The following is an 18,438-nucleotide window of genomic DNA, read 5'->3' as shown; positions in this document are numbered from 1 at the left end:
ATCAGGAAGAGGAAGGAGAGTTACATCAGGAAGAGGAAGGAGAGATACATCAGAAAGAGGAAGGAGAGGTACATCAGGAAGAGGAAGGAGAGGTACATCAGGAAGATGAAGGAGAGGTACATCAGAAAGAGGAAGGAGAGGTACATCAGGAAGAAGAAGGAGAGTTACATCAGGAAGAGGAACGAGAGGTACATCAGGAAGAGGAAGGAGAGGTACATCAGAAAGAGGAAGGAGAGGTACATCAGGAAGAGGAAGGAGAGGTACATCAGTTAGAGGAAGTAGAGGTACATCAGAAAGAGGAAGGAGAGTTACATCAGAAAGAGAGTTACATCAGGAAGAGGAAGGAGAGGTAAATCAGGAAGAGGAAGGAGAGGTACATCAGGAAGAGGAAGGAGAGGTACATCAGGAAGAGGAAGGAGAGTTACATCAGGAAGAGGAAGGAGAGGTAAATCAGGAAGAGGAAGGAGAGGTAACTCAGGAAAAGGAAGGAGAGGTACATCAGGAAGAGGAAGGAGAGTAACATCAGGAAGAGGAAGAAGAGGTACATCAGGAAGAGGAAGGAGAGTTACATCAGGAAGAGGAAGGAGATGTAAATCAGGAAGAGGAAGGAGAGTTACATCAGGAAGAATAAGGAGAGTTACATCAGGAAGAGGAAGGAGAGTTACATCAGGAAGAGGAAGGAGAGGTACATCAGGAAGAGGAAGGAGAGTTACATCAGGAAGAGGAAGGAGAGTTACATCAGGAAGAGGAAGGAGAGTTACATCAGGAAGAGGAAGGAGGTACATCAGGAAGAGGAATGAGAGTTACATCAGGAAGAGGAAGGAGAGTTACATCAGGAAGAGGAAGGAGAGGTACATCAGGAAGAGGAAGGAGAGTTACATCAGGAAGAGGAATGAGAGTTACATCAGGAAGAGGAAGGAGAGGTACATCAGGAAGAGGAAGGAGAGGTACATCAGGAAGAGGAAGGAGAGTTACATCAGGAAGAGGAAGGAGAGTTACATCAGGAAGAGGAAGGAGAGTTACATCAGGAAGAGGAAGGAGAGTTACATCAGGAAGAGGAAGGAGAGGTACATCAGGAAGAGGAAGGAGAGTTACATCAGGAAGAGGAAGGAGAGTTACATCAGGAAGAGGAAGGAGAGGTACATCAGGGAGAGGAAGGAGAGTTACATCAGGAAGAGGAAGGAGAGGTACATCAGGAAGAGGAAGGAGAGGTATATCAGGAATAGGAAGGAGAGTTACATCAGGAAGAGGAAGGAGAGGTACATCAGGAAGAGGAAGGAGAGTTACATCAGGAAGAGGAAGGAGAGTTACATCAGGAAGAGGAAGTAGAGTTACATCAGGAAGAGGAAGGAGAGGTACATCAGGAAGAGGAAGGAGAGGTACATCAGGAAGAGGAAGGAGAGTTACATCAGGAAGAGGAAGGAGAGGTACATCAGGAAGAGGAAGGAGAGGTACATCAGGAAGAGGAAGGAGGGTTACATCAGGAAGAGGAAGGAGAGGTAAATCGGGAAGAGGAAGGAGAGTTACATCAGGAAGAGGAAGGAGAGTTACATCAGGAAGAGGAAGGAGAGGGACATCAGGAAGAGGAAGGAGAGTTACATCAGGAAGAGGAAGGAGAGTTACATCAGGAAGAGGAAGGAGGTACATCAGGAAGAGGAATGAGAGTTACATCAGGAAGAGGAAGGAGAGTTACATCAGGAAGAGGAAGGAGAGGTACATCAGGAAGAGGAAGGAGAGTTACATCAGGAAGAGGAAGGAGAGGTACATCAGGAAGAGGAAGGAGAGGTACATCAGGAAGAGGAAGGAGAGTTACATCAGGAAGAGGAAGGAGAGTTACATCAGGAAGAGGAAGGAGAGGTACATCAGGGAGAGGAAGGAGAGTTACATCAGGAAGAGGAAGGAGAGGTACATCAGGAAGAGGAAGGAGAGGTACATCAGGAATAGGAAGGAGAGTTACATCAGGAAGAGGAAGGAGAGGTACATCAGGAAGAGGAAGGAGAGTTACATCAGGAAGAGGAAGGAGAGTTACATCAGGAAGAGGAAGTAGAGTTACATCAGGAAGAGGAAGGAGAGGTACATCAGGAAGAGGAAGGAGAGGTACATCAGGAAGAGGAAGGAGAGTTACATCAGGAAGAGGAAGGAGAGGTACATCAGGAAGAGGAAGGAGAGGTACATCAGGAAGAGGAAGGAGGGTTACATCAGGAAGAGGAAGGAGAGGTACATCAGGAAGAGGAAGGAGAGTTACATCAGGAAGAGGAAGGAGAGGGACATCAGGAAGAGGAAGGAGAGGTACATCAGGAAGAGGAAGGAGAGGTACATCAGGAAGATGTCCATCCCTCTCTCTCTCCCACTTTCAATTCATTTAAAAAATTGGCTTTATTGACAAGGGAAACATATGGTTATATTGCCAACGCAAGTGAAATAAACAATTTAACAACATCAACTAAAAACTATTAGAAAATAACAGTAAACATTGCACCAAAAAGGTAAAGATATTTCACGTGTTATATTATCAGCTCTTTACAGTGTTTTAGCATTAACACAATTAGTTATAGTACGAACAGTGGTGGAAGATTTAAAAAAAAAATATACAAATAAATTCTCTCTATTTCCCTCTCTCATTGATACCCCAGCTCTAGCTTCAATCATTTGTGATTCAGAATCAGGCTGCTCCACTCTGTCCAGCTCGCTGGTGTTTGTGATTCAGAATCAGGCTGCTCAGGTCTGTTCAGCTCGCTGGTGTTTGTGATTCAGAATCAGGCTGCTCAGGTCTGTTCAGCTCGCTGGTGTTTGTGATTCAGAATAAGGCTGCTCAGGTCTGTTCAGCTCGCTGGTGTTTGTGATTCAGAATCAGGCTGCTCAGGTCTGTTCAGCTCGCTGGTGTTTGTGATTCAGAATCAGGCTGCTCAGGTCTGTTCAGCTCGCTGGTGTTCGTGATTCAGAATCAGGCTGCTCAGGTCTGTTCAGCTCGCTGGTGTTTGTGATTCAGAATCAGGCTGCTCAGGTCTGTTCAGCTCGCTGGTGTTTGTGATTCAGAATCAGGCTGCTCAGGTCTGTCCAGCTCGCTGGTGTTTGTGATTCAGAATCAGGCTGCTCAGGTCTGTCCAGCTCGCTGGTGTTTGTGATTCAGAATCAGGCTGCTCAGGTCTGTCCAGCTCGCTGGTGTTTGTGATTCAGAATCAGGCTGCTCCACTCTGTCCAGCTCGCTGGTGTTTGTGATTCAGAATCAGGCTGCTCCACTCTGTCCAGCTCGCTGGTGTTTGTGATTCAGAATCAGGCTGCTCAGGTCTGTTCAGCTCGCTGGTGTTTGTGATTCAGAATCAGGCTGCTCAGGTCTGTTCAGCTCGCTGGTGTTTGTGATTCAGAATCAGGCTGCTCAGGTCTGTTCAGCTCGCTGGTGTTTGTGATTCAGAGTCAGGCTGCTCCACTCTGTCCAGCTCGCTGGTGTTTTAGATCATCTCACTAGGCATCAACCTCAAGTAAATGTCTGAAAACTACAGAGGAATCACAAAATACCTGCCCCGCGGTTAATTAATTAAACCCTCAGAAAGGGGTAGCGATGGGGAGAAAATTGATAGTTGCATGTCGCAATATTATTCCAATTGTATTTATACTTATTTATACTACCTCTGAATTCTCTCTCTGTCTCTCTCTCTGTCTCTCTCTCTGTGTCTCTCTCTGTGTCTCTCTCTGTCTCTCTCTCTCTCTCTCTCTCTCTCTTCTATCAGCTTCTATCTCAAGGCCATCAGACTGTTATACAGCCATCACTAACAGAGAGGCTGCTGCCAACATACAGACTCAAATCTCTGGCCACTTTAATACATGGACTTAATAAAGGTATCACTATTCACTTTAAATAACGCCACTTTAATAATGTTTACATACCCTACATTACTCATCTCATATGTATATACTGTACTCTATACCATCTACTGCATCTTGCCTATGCCGCACAGCCATCGCTCATCCATACATTTATATGTACATATTCTCAGGTAGTTGTTGTGAATTTGTGAGATTACTTGTTAGATTTTATAGCATTGTCGGAACAAGAAGCACAAGCATTTCGCTACACTTGCATTAACATCTGCTAACCATGTGTATATGACCAATAACATCTGCTAACCATGTGTAAGTGATCAATACCATTTGATTTGATTTGATGTTTGGAACATCAAATCACAATACATAAAGAATTCTGAGAATCATAATACATATTGTATCATCACCTGAGTATAGTGATCATATTGTATCATCACCTGAGTATAGTGATCATATTGTATCATCACCTGAGTATAGTGATCATATTGTATCATCACCTGAGTATCGTGATCATATTGTATCATCACCTGAGTATAGTGATCATATTGTATCATCACCTGAGTATAGTGATCATATTACATTTACATTTACATTTAAGTCATTTAGCAGACGCTCTTATCCAGAGCGACTTACAAATTGGTGCATTCACCTTATGACATCCAGTGGAACAGCCACTTTACAATAGTGCATCTAGATCTTTTAAGGGGGGGGGGGGGGGGGCAGAAGGATTGCTTTATCCTAGGTATTCCTTGAAGAGGTGGGGTTTCAGGTGTCTCCGGAAGGTGGTGATTGACTCCGCTGTCCTGGCATCGTGAGGGAGTTTGTTCCACTATTGGGGTGCCAGAGCAGCGAACAGTTTTGACTGGGCTGAGCGGGAACTGTACTTCCTCAGTGGTAGGGAGGCGAGCAGGCCAGAGGTGGATGAACGCAGTGCCCTTGTTTGGGTGTAGGGCCTGATCAGAGCCTGAAGGTACTGAGGTGCCGTTCCCCTCACAGCTCCGTAGGCAAGCACCATGGTCTTGTAGCGGATGCGAGCTTCAACTGGAAGCCAGTGGAGAGAGCGGAGGAGCGGGGTGACGTGAGAGAACTTGGGAAGGTTGAACACCAGCCGGGCTGCGGAGTTCTGGATGAGTTGTAGGGGTTTAATGGCACAGGCAGGGAGCCCAGCCAACAGCGAGTTGCAGTAATCCAGACGGGAGATGACAAGTGCCTGGATTAGGACCTGCGCCGCTTCCTGTGTGAGGCAGGGTCGTACTCTGCGGATGTTGTAGAGCATGAACCTACAGGAACGGGCCACCGCCTTGATGTTGGTGGAGAACGACAGGGTGTTGTCCAGGATCACGCCAAGGTTCTTAGCGCTCTGGGAGGAGGACACAATGGAGTTGTCAACCGTGATGGCGAGATCATGGAACGGACAGTCCTTCCCCGGGAGGAAGAGCAGCTCCGTCTTGCCGAGGTTCAGCTTGAGGTGGTGATCCGTCATCCACACTGATATGTCTGCCAGACATGCAGAGATGCGATTCGCCACCTGGTCATCAGAAGGGGGAAAGGAGAAGATTAATTGTGTGTCGTCTGCATAGCAATGATAGGAGAGACCATGTGAGGTTATGACAGAGCCAAGTGACTTGGTGTATAGCGAGAATAGGAGAGGGCCTAGAACAGAGCCCTGGGGGACACCAGTGGTGAGAGCGCGTGGTGAGGAGACAGATTCTCGCCACGCCACCTGGTAGGAGCGACCTGTCAGGTAGGACGCAATCCAAGCGTGGGCCGCGCCGGAGATGCCCAACTCGGAGAGGGTGGAGAGGAGGATCTGATGGTTCACAGTATCGAAGGCAGCCGATAGGTCTAGAAGGATGAGAGCAGAGGAGAGAGAGTTAGCTTTAGCAGTGCGGAGCGCCTCCGTGATACAGAGAAGAGCAGTCTCAGTTGAGTGACTAGTCTTGAAACCTGACTGATTTGGATCAAGAAGGTCATTCTGAGAGAGATAGCAGGAGAGCTGGCCAAGGACGGCACGTTCAAGAGTTTTGGAGAGAAAAGAAAGAAGGGATACTGGTCTGTAGTTGTTGACATCGGAGGGATCGAGTGTAGGTTTTTTCAGAAGGGGTGCAACTCTCGCTCTCTTGAAGACGGAAGGGACGTAGCCAGCGGTCAAGGATGAGTTGATGAGCGAGGTGAGGTAAGGTAGAAGGTCTCCGGAAATGGTCTGGAGGAGAGAGGAGGGGATAGGGTCAAGCGGGCAGGTTGTTGGGCGGCCGGCCGTCACAAGACGCGAGATTTCATCTGGAGAGAGAGGGGAGAAAGAGGTCAAAGCACAGGGTTGGGCAGTGTGAGCAGAACCAGCGGTGTCGTTTGACTTAGCAAACGAGGATCGGATGTCGTCGACCTTCTTTTCAAAATGGTTGACGAAGTCGTCTGCAGAGAGGGAGGAGGGGGGGGGAGGGGGAGGAGGATTCAGGAGGGAGGAGAAGGTGGCAAAGAGCTTCCTAGGGTTAGAGGCAGATGCTTGGAATTTAGAGTGGTAGAAAGTGGCTTTAGCAGCAGAGACAGAAGAGGAAAATGTAGAGAGGAGGGAGTGAAAGGATGCCAGGTCCGCAGGGAGGCGAGTTTTCCTCCATTTCCGCTCGGCTGCCCGGAGCCCTGTTCTATTGTATCATCACCTGAGTATAGTGATCATATTGTATCATCACCTGAGTATAGTGATCATATTGTATCATCACCTGAGTATAGTGATCATATTGTATCATCACCTGAGTATAGTGATCATATTGTATCATCACCTGAGTATCGTGATCATATTGTATCATCACCTGAGTATAGTGATCATATTGTATCAGCACCTGAGTATAGTGATCATGTTGTATCATCACCTGAGTATAGTGATCATATTGTATCATCACCTGAGTATAGTGATCATATTGTATCATCACCTGAGTATAGTGATCATATTGTATCATCACCTGAGTATCGTGATCATATTGTATCATCACCTGAGTATAGTGATCATATTGTATCAGCACCTGAGTATAGTGATCATGTTGTATCATCACCTCAGTATAGTGATCATATTGTATCATCACCTGAGTATAGTGATCATATTGTATCATCACCTGAGTATAGTGATCATATTGTATCATCACCTGAGTATAGTGATCATATTGTATCATCACCTGAGTATAGTGATCATATTGTATCAGCACCTGAGTATAGTGATCATATTGTATCGGTACCTCAGTATTGTGATCATATTGTATCAGCACCTGAGTATAGTGATCATATTCTATCAGAACCTGAGTATAGTGATCATATTGTATCATCACCTGAGTATAGTGATCATATTGTATCATCACCTGAGTATAGTGATCATATTGTATCAGAACCTGAGTATAGTGATCATATTGTATCATCACCTGAGTATAGTGATCATATTGTATCATCACCTGAGTATAGTGATCATATTGTATCATCACCTGAGTATAGTGATCATATTGTATCGGTACCTGAGTATAGTGATCATATTGTATCAGCACCTGAGTATAGTGATCATATTGTATCGGTACCTCAATATTGTGATCATATTGTATCATCACCTGAGTATAGTGATCATATTGTATCGGTACCTGAGTATGGTGATCATATTGTATCGGCATCTCAGTATAGTGATCATATTGTATCATCACCTGAGTATAGTGATCATATTGTATCAGCACCCGAGTATAGTGATCATATTGTATCATCACCTGAGTATAGTGATCATATTGTATCATCACCTGAGTATAGTGATCATATTGTATCATCACCTGAGTATAGTGATCATATTGTATCATCACCTGAGTATAGTGATCATATTGTATCATCACCTGAGTATAGTGATCATATTGTATCAGCACCTGAGTATAGTGATCATATTGTATCAGCACCTCAGTATAGTGATCATATTGTATCATCACCTCAGTATAGTGATCATATTGTATCGGTACCTGAGTATAGTGATCATATTGTATCATCACCTGAGTATAGTGATCATATTGTATCATCACCTCAGTATAGTGATCATATTGTATCATCACCTCAGTATAGTGATCATATTGTATCAGCACCTGAGTATAGTGATCATATTGTATCATCACCTGAGTATAGTGATCATATTGTATCGGCACCTCAGTATAGTGATCATATTGTATCGGTACCTGAGTATAGTGATCATATTGTATCGGCACCTCAGTATAGTGATCATATTGTATCATCACCTGAGTATAGTGATCATATTGTATCATCACCTGAGTATAGTGATCATATTGTATCGGCACCTCAGTATAGTGATCATATTGTATCGGTACCTCAGTATAGTGATCATATTGTATCGGCACCTGAGTATAGTGATCATATTGTATCGTGAGGTCCCTGGCAACTCCCAGCCTTAGAAAGGCATCTCCACAAGTAAATATTATATTTTAGGGTTAGAATTAGGGTTAGGTTTAGGGTTAGAATTAGGGTTAGGTTTAGGGTTAGAATTAGGGTTAGGTTTAGGGTTAGAATTAGGGTTAGGTTTAGGGTTAGAATTAGGGTTAGGTTTAGGGTTAGAATTAGGTTTAGGTTTAGGTTAAGAGTTAGAATTAGGGTTGGGTTTAGGGTTAGAATTAGGATTAGGTTTAGGGTTAGGTTTAGGGTTAGAATTAGGGTTAGGTTTAGGGTTAGAATTATGGTTAGAATTAGGGTTAAGTTTAGGGTTAGGTTTAGGGTTAGAATTAGGGTTAGGTTTAGGGTTAGAATTAGGATTAGGTTTAGGGTTAGAATTAGGATTAGGTTTAGGGTTAGGGGTTTGGGACAATAGGATTTTGAATGGCAATCAATTATTTGGTCCCCACAAAGAGAGTAAAACAAATGTATGAGTGTGTGTGTGTGTGTGTGCGTGTGCGTGCGTGCGTGCGTGTGTGTGTGTGTGTGCACAACACAAACAAGATCTGTGACCAGGCTAACATCTCCCTGGAGTGTGTGGCCGTGTTCAACAGAATAAAATCTGTGATGCATTGTGGGTAAATTGTGACTGATTGACCTATCTACAAATCATAACGAGTTGTCATTTATGATGCAAAACGATTAGTATATCAGTCAGCTGATGTTGAACAAACCTCTGACAGATAGGCCTTGAGGCTGGAGGCCTTGCCCAGACTATCTGTTGTACTCAGCCCAGGAGGCGTGAGCAGGGGCCTGGGTCGGGTTGGCTGACTGGTGGGGGTCACCGGCCTGCTCCGTGACTTCCTGAAGGTCACCTCCTTATGACCCCTGTGACCTCCGTGAACACCGACCCCTGGGGTCACGGCCATCATGCCCGACTTGTAGGTCAGCAGGCTGTTGGGGGTCATCGGTCCGCTGCTGGGGGTTCTGGGGGTCGTTGTTCTGCTGCCGGGGTTGCTGGGGGAACGAGTCCGGTGGCTGCCGGTCATGGTGAGGGAGGTGGGCTTCCGGGTGAGCAGGGGGCTGAGTTTAGGACTGACCAGGGGATAACCTATAGAGCTGGGCTTGGCTGAGCGGGTGAGGACGGGAGACTGAGGTCTGGAAGTCTGGCCGGGTAAGGGGAGGGTATTGGGGAGGAGTGTGGCCGGGAGAGTGTGGAACAAGGGGGTGAGTAGAAGAGAGCTGTGGGGGCTGTTAGGACTTCGCTGGGCTAGTTTCCCCTGCTCTGCCAGCTTGGCCAGGTCCTTCTCCACCTCTGAATGGGGACAGAGACAGACAGGTTGGGAATATAAATGCAGAATGACATTAGGACCTAGAGTTGTCCCTGAAGTTTTAACCTAGACAGGTCCTTCTCCACCTCTGAAGGGGGACAGAGACAAAGACAGAACGACCATAACGAATGATAAACAAACAAGATTAATAAGTAGGGTCCAGAGATGTTCCTGACCACCATATCTGGCAGGGTAAGACTCTGGACGTTATGACATTAGACAGGGGCCAGAGAGCTAAACTGGGCGATGTTTCAAATCAGTATCCTTTTCAATCCTTCACATACATACAGGTTCAGATCTCTGTTGTTGGAATCAAAACAAGTGTGTATCATGGTAGTCTCTACATATCAGAAGATATAGGATGGACTCACTAATGGTAGTCTCTGCTAATGTTAATATCATGGTAGTCTCTACATATCAGAAGATATAGAATGGACTCACTAATGGTAGTCTCTACTAATGTTAATATCATGTAGTCTCTACATATCAGAAGATATAGGATGGACTCACTAATGCTAGTCTCTACTAATGTTAATATCATGGTAGTCTCTACATATCAGAAGATATAGAATGGACTCACTAATGCTAGTCTCTACTAATGTTAATATCATGGTAGTCTCTACATATCAGAAGATATAGGATGGACTCACTAATGGTAGTCTCTACTAATGTTAATATCATGTAGTCTCTACATATCAGAAGATATAGGATGGACTCACTAATGGTAGTCTCTGCTAATGTTAATATCATGGTAGTCTCTACATATCAGAAGATATAGAATGGACTCACTAATGCTAGTCTCTACTAATGTTAATATCATGGTAGTCTCTACATATCAGAAGATATAGGATGGACTCACTAATGCTAGTCTCTGCTAATGTTAATATCATGGTAGTCTCTACATATCAGAAGATATAGGATGGACTCACTAATGGTAGTCTTTACTAATGTTAATATCATGGTAGTCTCTACATATCAGAAGATATAGGATGGACTAACTAATGGTAGTCTCTACTAATGTTAATATCATGGTCGTCTCTACATATCAGAAGATATAGGATGGACTCACTAATGCTAGTCTCTACTAATGTTAATATCATGGTAGTCTCTACATATCAGAAGATATAGGATGGACTCACTAATGGTAGTCTCTGCTAATGTTAATATCATGGTAGTCTCTACATATCAGAAGATATAGGATGGACTCACTAATGCTAGTCTCTGCTAATGTTAATATCATGGTAGTCTCTACATATCAGAAGATATAGGATGGACTCACTAATGCTAGTCTCTACTAATGTTAATATCATGGTAGTCTCTACATATCAGAAGATATAGGATGGACTCACTAATGGTAGTCTTTACTAATGTTAATATCATGGTCGTCTCTACATATCAGAAGATATAGGATGGACTCACTAATGCTAGTCTCTGCTAATGTTAATATCATGGTAGTCTCTACATATCAGAAGATATAGGATGGACTCACTAATGGTAGTCTCTACTAATGTTAATATCATGGTAGTCTCTACATATCAGAAGATATAGGATGGACTCACTAATGGTAGTCTCTGCTAATGTTAATATCATGGTAGTCTCTACATATCAGAAGATATAGGATGGACTAGCTAATGTTAGTAACAGACACCCTCAGAACACAGGCTTCATGACAGACCCCCTCAGAACACAGGCTTCATAACAGACCCCCTCAGAACACAGGCTTCATGACAGACCCCCTCAGAACACAGGCTTCATAACAGACCCCCTCAGGTCACAGGCTTCATAACAGACCCCCTCAGAACACAGGCTTCATAACAGACCCCCTCAGAACACAGGCTTCATAACAGACCCCCTCAGAACACAGGCTTCATAACAGACCCCCTCAGAACACAGGCTTCATAACAGGGGCGTGTGACTGCTGCGTTTTCCATCTTGTCATTATGGTTTGTCTTCAAAACCTTTTTTACTGGTAATAAAAAACAATATTTATTGACTCTGTCAATTAAATTAAATTCCAGATTGACATTAAAAACATTTCCTACATAGTACGAAGGTTACATCCTAAATGGTGCCATATTTTCTATGTAGTGCACTCATAGGGTCTGGTCAGAATTGGTGTACTACAGAGGGAATAGCATTGAGGAGGCGTTGAAGTGTTCTGCCAGAAAATCTGAAAAAATATAATTCTTTGCTTTATTGGTAGATACAAAAAGAGTTTTATTTGTGAGGAGGGGATGCGACTGCCAAGGAGAACATCTGGGAGTAGCCTCATCTCCTCATCTCTTCGTCTCTCCTTTCCTCGTCTCTCTTCTCTCCTCTCCTCGTCTCTCTTCTCTCTTCTCCTCGTCTCTCCTCGTCTCTCGTCTTTCCTCTATTCATCTACTCATCTCTCCTCATCTCTCCTCTCCTCGTCTCTCTTCTCCTTGTCTCTCCTCTCCTCTCGTCTCTCCTCTCTTCTCCTCGTCTCTCGTCTTTCCTCTATTCATCTACTCATCTATCCTCATCTCTCCTCTCCTCGTCTCTCTTCTCCTTGTCTCTCCTCTCCTCTCGTCTCTCCACTCTTCTCCTCGTCCGTCCTCGTCTCTCGCCTTTCCTCTATTCATCTACTCATCTCTCCTCATCTCTCCTCTCCTCGTCTCTCTTCTCCTTGTCTCTCCTCGTCTCTCCTCTATTCATCTCCTCATCATCTCTCCTCTCCTCGTCTCTCTTCTCCTTGTCTCTCCTCTCCTCATCTCTCCTCTCCTCGTCTCTCCTCTCCTCATCCCTCTTCTCCTTGTCTCTCCTCTCCTCTCGTCTCTCCTCTCTTCTCCTCGTCTCTCCTCGTCTCTCGTCCTTCCTCTATTCATCTACTCATCTCTCCTCTCCTCGTCTCTCTTCTCCTTGTCTCTCCTCTCCTCTCGTCTCTCCTCTCTTCTCGTCTCTCGTCTTTCCTCTATTCATCTACTCATCTATCCTCATCTCTCCTCTCCTCGTCTCTCTTCTCCTTGTCTCTCCTCTCCTCTCGTCTCTCCTCTCGTCTCTCCTCTCTTCTCCTCGTCTCTCATCTTTCCTCTATTCATCTACTCATCTATCCTCATCTATCCTCATCTCTCCTCTCCTCGTCTCTCTTCTCCTTGTCTCTCCTCTCCCCTCGTCTCTCCTCGTCTCTCGTCTTTCCTCTATTCATCTACTCATCTCTCCTCATCTCTCCTCTCCTCGTCTCTCTTCTCCTTGTCTCTCCTCTCCTCTCATCTCTCCTCTCTTCTCCTCGTCTCTCCTCGTCTCTCGTCTTTCCTCTATTCATCTACTCATCTATCCTCATCTCTCCTCTCCTCGTCTCTCTTCTCCTTGTCACTCCTCTCCTCTCTTCTCCTCGTCTCTCGTCTTTCCTCTATTCATCTACTCATCTATCCTCATCTCTCCTCTCCTCGTCTCTCTTCTCCTCCCTGTTTTTGTCCTTTTCAGATTTTGACGCTGTTGGGTTTTCAGCGATACAAGAAAGATATTTTCTGAAATGACTCACCGCAAAGGGTTTGTGCTCGATAGGCGCCGGTCAAAAGTAGTGTACTATATAAGGAGAAGGGTGCCATTTGGGACACACACACTAAGTATTTTCAGGAAACTATGTACGTGTGACATTCTCCAAAAACAAACAGCATTTAAAAAAAAATCAGTGTACTACTTTTGACTATAACATGGAATAGCGTGCCATTTGGGACAGATGATAAATGTATGTTTGAATGAGAATATACAGTTCAAGTCGGAAGTTTACATACACTTAGGTTGGAGTCATTAAAACTCGTTTTTCAACCAATCCACAAATGTCTTGTTAACAAACTATAGTTTTGGCAAGTCGGTTAGGACATCTACTTTGTGCATGACACAAGTCATTTTTCCAACAATTGTTTACAGACAGATTATTTCACCTATAATTCACTCTATCACAATTACAGTGGGTCAGAAGTTTACATACATTAAGTTGACTGTGCCTTTAAACAGCATATACAATTCCAGAAAAGGATGTCATGGCTTTAGAAGCTTCTGATAGGCTAATTGACATAATATGAGTCAATTGGAGTTGTACATGTGGATGTATTTCAAGGCTACCTTCTTTGCTTGACATCATGGGAAATCAAAAGAAATCAGCCAAGACCTCAGAAAAAAAAGTGTAGACCTTCACAATTCTGGTTCATCCTTGGGATCAATTTAAAAACACCTGAAGGTACCACGTTCATCTGTACAAACAATAGTACGCAAGTATAAACACCATGGGACCACACAGCCGTCATACCGCTCAGGAAGGAGACACGTTCTGTCTCTTAGAGATGAAAATACTTTGGTGCGAAAGGTGCAAATCAATCCCAGAACAACAGCAAAGGACCTTGTGAAGATGCTGGAGGAAACAGGTACAAAAGTATCTATATCCACAGTAAAACAAGTCCTATATCGACATAAACTGAAATGCCGCTCAACAAGGAAGAAGCCACTTCTCCAAAACCGCCGTAAAAAAAGTTTGTACTTTGAGGAAATGTCCTCTGGTCTGATGAAACAAAAATAGAACTGTTTGGCCATTATGACCATTGTTATGTTTGGAGGTAAAAGGGGAGGCTTGCAAGCCGAAGAACACCATCCCAACCGTGAAGCACGGGGGTGGCAGCATCATGTTGTGGGGGTGCTTTTCTGCAGGAGGGACTGGTGCACTTCACAAAATAGATGGCATCATGAGGGAAATTATGTGTATATATTGAAGCAACATCTCAAAACATCAGTTAGGAAGTTAAAGCTTGGTCGCAAATGGGTCTTCCAAATGGACAATGACCCCAAGCAAATTTCAAAAGTTGTGTCAAAATGGCTTAAGGACAACAAAGTCAAGGTATTGGAGAGGCCATCACAAAGCCTTGACCTCAATCCTATAGAAAATGTGTGGGCAGAACTGAAAAAGCATGTGCGAGCAAGGAGGCGTACAAACCTGACTCAGTTACACCAGCTCTGTCAGGAGGAATGGGCCAAAATTCAACCAATTTATTGTGGGAAGCACGTGGAAGGCTCCCCGAAACGCTTGACCCAAGTTAAACAATTTAAAGGCAATGCTACAAAATATTAATTGAGTGTATGTAAACGTCTGACCCACTGGGAATGTGATGAACGAAATAAAAGCTGAAAAAAATCATTCTCTCTACTATTATTCTGACATTTCACATTCTTAAAATAAAGTGGTGAACCTAACTGGCCTAAAACATGGAATTTTTACTAGTATTAAATGTCAGGAATTGTGAAAAACTGAGTTTAAATGTATTTGGCTGAGGTGTCTGTAGACTTCCGACTTCAACTGTATGAGCCACTGAGATTATGGGAAGCTTTATGGCTGTATCATGAATTATGGGATGCTTTATGGCTGTATCATGGATTATGGGAAGCTTTATGGCTGTAACATGGATTATGGGATGCTTTATGGCTGTATCATGGATTATGGGAAGCTTTATGGCTGTATCATGGATTATGGGATGCTTTATGGCTGTACCATGGATTATGGGAAGCTTTATGGCTGTAACATGGATTATGGGAAGCTTTATGGCTGTATCATGGATTATGGGAAGCTGTATGGCTGTATCATGGATTATGGGAAGCTTTATGGCTGTATCATGGATTATGGGATGCTTTATGGCTGTACCATGGATTATGGGAAGCTTTATGGCTGTAACATGGATTATGGGAAGCTTTATGGCTGTATCATGGATTATGGGAAGCTGTATGGCTGTATCATGGATTATGGGAAGCTTTATGGCTGTATCATGGTTTTAAAGAGCAACTGAACACTCCGATTGGCACGTGTGTTTTTCCTGTTGCTCATTAGGAAAACGAGATTTCAGTCTCGGAGGTGTGTTTCCTGACCGATTCTATGTGTGGTTAATGATGATTGTCCCCCATGAGACACTGTAGATTCAGAAATAAATGTTGACGTTTTTAGAGAGAGAGACAGAGAGGGAGAATTTCCAAGACAATTATGAAATAACATAGATTTGCCTCATTTAATTGTTAAAAGGGAAAAGGAGAAAGCGACGGCAACCACCACATAATACTTGGGGTAAGAGATGAAACAATAGGAGAGGTGGTGGGTTGAATCATGGAACAGATTAGCAGCTAGAAAGAAGAGGAATTTGAGTTGGTCAACAGCTCCCTTCAACTGCCTAGTGGGGAGAGGTTCTGTTTCAATATAGCCAAACAGCCTAACTCGGCGTGAAACAACTAGAAATCAAAGACATCTGATGGCTTGAGGGCCGTTTCATAAAGAAAAGAATGCATCGTGTGCCATGTTGTCAACACAAGGGCTTCTCTCGTGCCTGTAGCGCCAGCCAGAGTACAACTCTCTGTGTTGTTAACACGAGGGCTTCTCTCGTGCCTGTAGCGCCAGCCAGAGTACAGCTCTCTGTGTTGTCAACACAAGGGCTTCTCTCGTGCCTGTAGCGCCAACCAGAGTACAGCTCTCTGTGTTGTTAACACAAGGGCTTCTCTCGTGCCTGTAGCGCCAGGCAGAGTACAGCTCTCTGTGTTGTCAACACAAGGGCTTCTCTCGTGCCTGTTGCGCCAGCCAGAGTACAGCTCTCTGTGTTGTTAAAACCTGTTTGGGCTGCAAGCTGAATATTGAAAAAACTGGAAAATATGTGCACATTTTCAAACGGCCTCCTAAGAAACTTTTTATTTTACAATATGCATATATTTATTACTGTTGGATAGATAACAGTCTATAGTTTCTAAAAAGGTTTGAATTGTTTCTCTAAGTCGAACAGAAATATTTTTACAGCCATTTTCCCAGCCGAATTGAGATTTCCAAAATGCGATGTGTCTCTTTAAGACCTTGTCTATAAAAGGTCATTAGACTTAGGACCGTAGAAACACGTCACACGCCTTCATCAGGCTGTAATGCGGAAGTGAGAATTGAAAGCAATGGAATATCTCGTCCATGGACTGAATAACACACCTTCTTGTAAGACCTGCGCAGTTAAAAAAAAAATTCCGGGCGCGAAGCATAATTTGGTCTCGGCTTCTGGAAGAAGGTCGATAACGGTGAATATGATCTTTGACTTCGATATTATTTGATACATGTCACAAAATCATCCTAAAGTATGTTTTTTCAATATACTTTAATTATATTATTGCAATTTATTCTGGACTTTAGACGTGATGTTTTGGAAGAATTTTTTGAAGAAGGAGAGGTTAGCGCCGCAATGCTATTGTGCTTGCTAACCAAAGAGGGAAATAGTTCGTTCTGGAACCCAACTAAAGACTCTACTGGACATTGGACCCCGTTACAACATTCTGATGGAATATCAACAAAGATAAGGACCCAATTTGGGATGCTTTTTCATATATCTGTCGAACTGTGCTATGCTAACTCTGCTAACTGTGCTAGGCTAGCGCTTGACTTATGCTAGTGTTGCCTTATGCTAGCTTATGTTGTTAGCTAATATAACGATATATTGTGTTTTCGCTGTAAAACACTTCAAAAATCGGAAATATTGGCTTTATTCACACGATATCTGTCTTTCATTAGCTATCCACCATATGTTTTTCTGAAATGTTTTATGAGGTGTAATTAGTAGTCGACGTTGGTGTATGTATTTTCTCTGGCTACTCCCGTCTGGATTCAGGCTGTAGCTATGTGGTAGCATTTATGGTAGCATCAATGTAAAACTGATTTATAGCTAAAATATGCACTTTTTATGAACAAAACATAGATTTATTGTGTAACATGTTATATGACTGTCATCTGAGGTAGTTTTTTCTGGGTTCTTTAGGTTGGTTTTAGTTTATTTCGGTTGGCTTGTGCATGCTACTTGAATCATAATTCATACATCATAATCATATTCATACGTGTCTGTCCACTTTTGTATTTGGTGGTGAGCTAACATAAATATATGTGGTGTTTTCTCTGTAAAACATTTAAAAAATCGGACATGTTGGCTGGATTGACAAGATGTTTATCTTTCAAATGCTGTATTGGAATTGTTAATGTGTGAAAGTTAAATATTTTAAAAAAATAGATTTTGAATTTCTCGCCCTGCAGCTGTTGTCATTTTCGTTCCGATTTCGGGCTTGCACCCCAAACAGGTTAACACAAGGGCTTCTCTCGTGCCTGTAGCGCCAGCCAGAGTACAGCTCTCTGTGTTGTTAACACAAGGGCTTCTCTCATGCCTGTAGAGCCAGCCAGAGTACAGCTCTCTGTGTTGTCAACACAAGGGCTTCTCTCGTGCCTGTAGAGCCAGCCAGAGTACAGCTCTCTGTGTTGTTAACACAAGGGCTTCTCTCGTGCCTGTAGAGCCAGCCAGAGTACATCTCTCTATGTTGTTAACACAAGGGCTTCTCTCGTGCCTGTTGCGCCAGCCAGAGTACAGCTCTCTGTGTTGTTAACACAAGGGCTTGTCTCGTGCCTGTAGCGCCAGCCAGAGTACAGCTCTCTGTGTTGTTAACACAAGGGCTTCTCTCGTGCCTGTAGCGCCAGCCAGAGTACAGCTCTCTGTGTTGTTAACACAAGGGCCTGTCTCGTGCCTGTAGCGCCAGCCAGAGTACAGCTCTCTGTGTTGTCAACACAAGGGCTTCTCTCGTGCCTGTAGCGCCAGCCAGAGTACAGCTCTCTGTGTTGTTAACACAGAAGTGTGTGAGGGGAACTATCCTTGTGGGGAATAGAAGTCCTCACAAAAGTAGTAAAACCGGGAAAAGTCTGACAAGTAGGGGTATTTCGCCGGTCCCAGAAGGAAAAATGCTTTTTTAGGTTTAGGTGTTAGGTTAAGGTTACAATTAGGGTTAGGGTAATGAAGCGGGACAGGGAACAGAACCGAAAACTGTAAAAGAACAAACATTTTAGAGGAACAGAATCAGAACCGCGAATGAATGTGATATATACTGTTCCGGA

At 43.7% G+C, this 18,438-nt stretch overlaps 1 protein-coding gene across 6 annotated transcripts in view; it reads right to left on the bottom strand.

Annotated features, from left to right (window-relative positions):
• LOC129823224 (uncharacterized protein C8orf34 homolog) overlaps window positions 1-18,438 on the bottom strand; it is a 148,506-nt gene that overhangs the window by 23,294 nt on the left and 106,774 nt on the right. For all 6 annotated transcript variants that reach the window (XM_055882107.1, XM_055882106.1, XM_055882101.1 and 3 more), the window contains exon 12: window positions 8,952-9,532. In XM_055882107.1, coding sequence (XP_055738082.1) covers window positions 8,952-9,532 — 581 coding nt within the window. The remainder of the gene's footprint in view (window positions 1-8,951; window positions 9,533-18,438) is intronic.

This window comes from Salvelinus fontinalis, chromosome 25 (genome assembly GCF_029448725.1).
Source record: "Salvelinus fontinalis isolate EN_2023a chromosome 25, ASM2944872v1, whole genome shotgun sequence".
Lineage (NCBI taxonomy): Eukaryota > Metazoa > Chordata > Actinopteri > Salmoniformes > Salmonidae > Salvelinus > Salvelinus fontinalis.
This window is presented reverse-complemented; position numbering and strand designations above follow the sequence as displayed.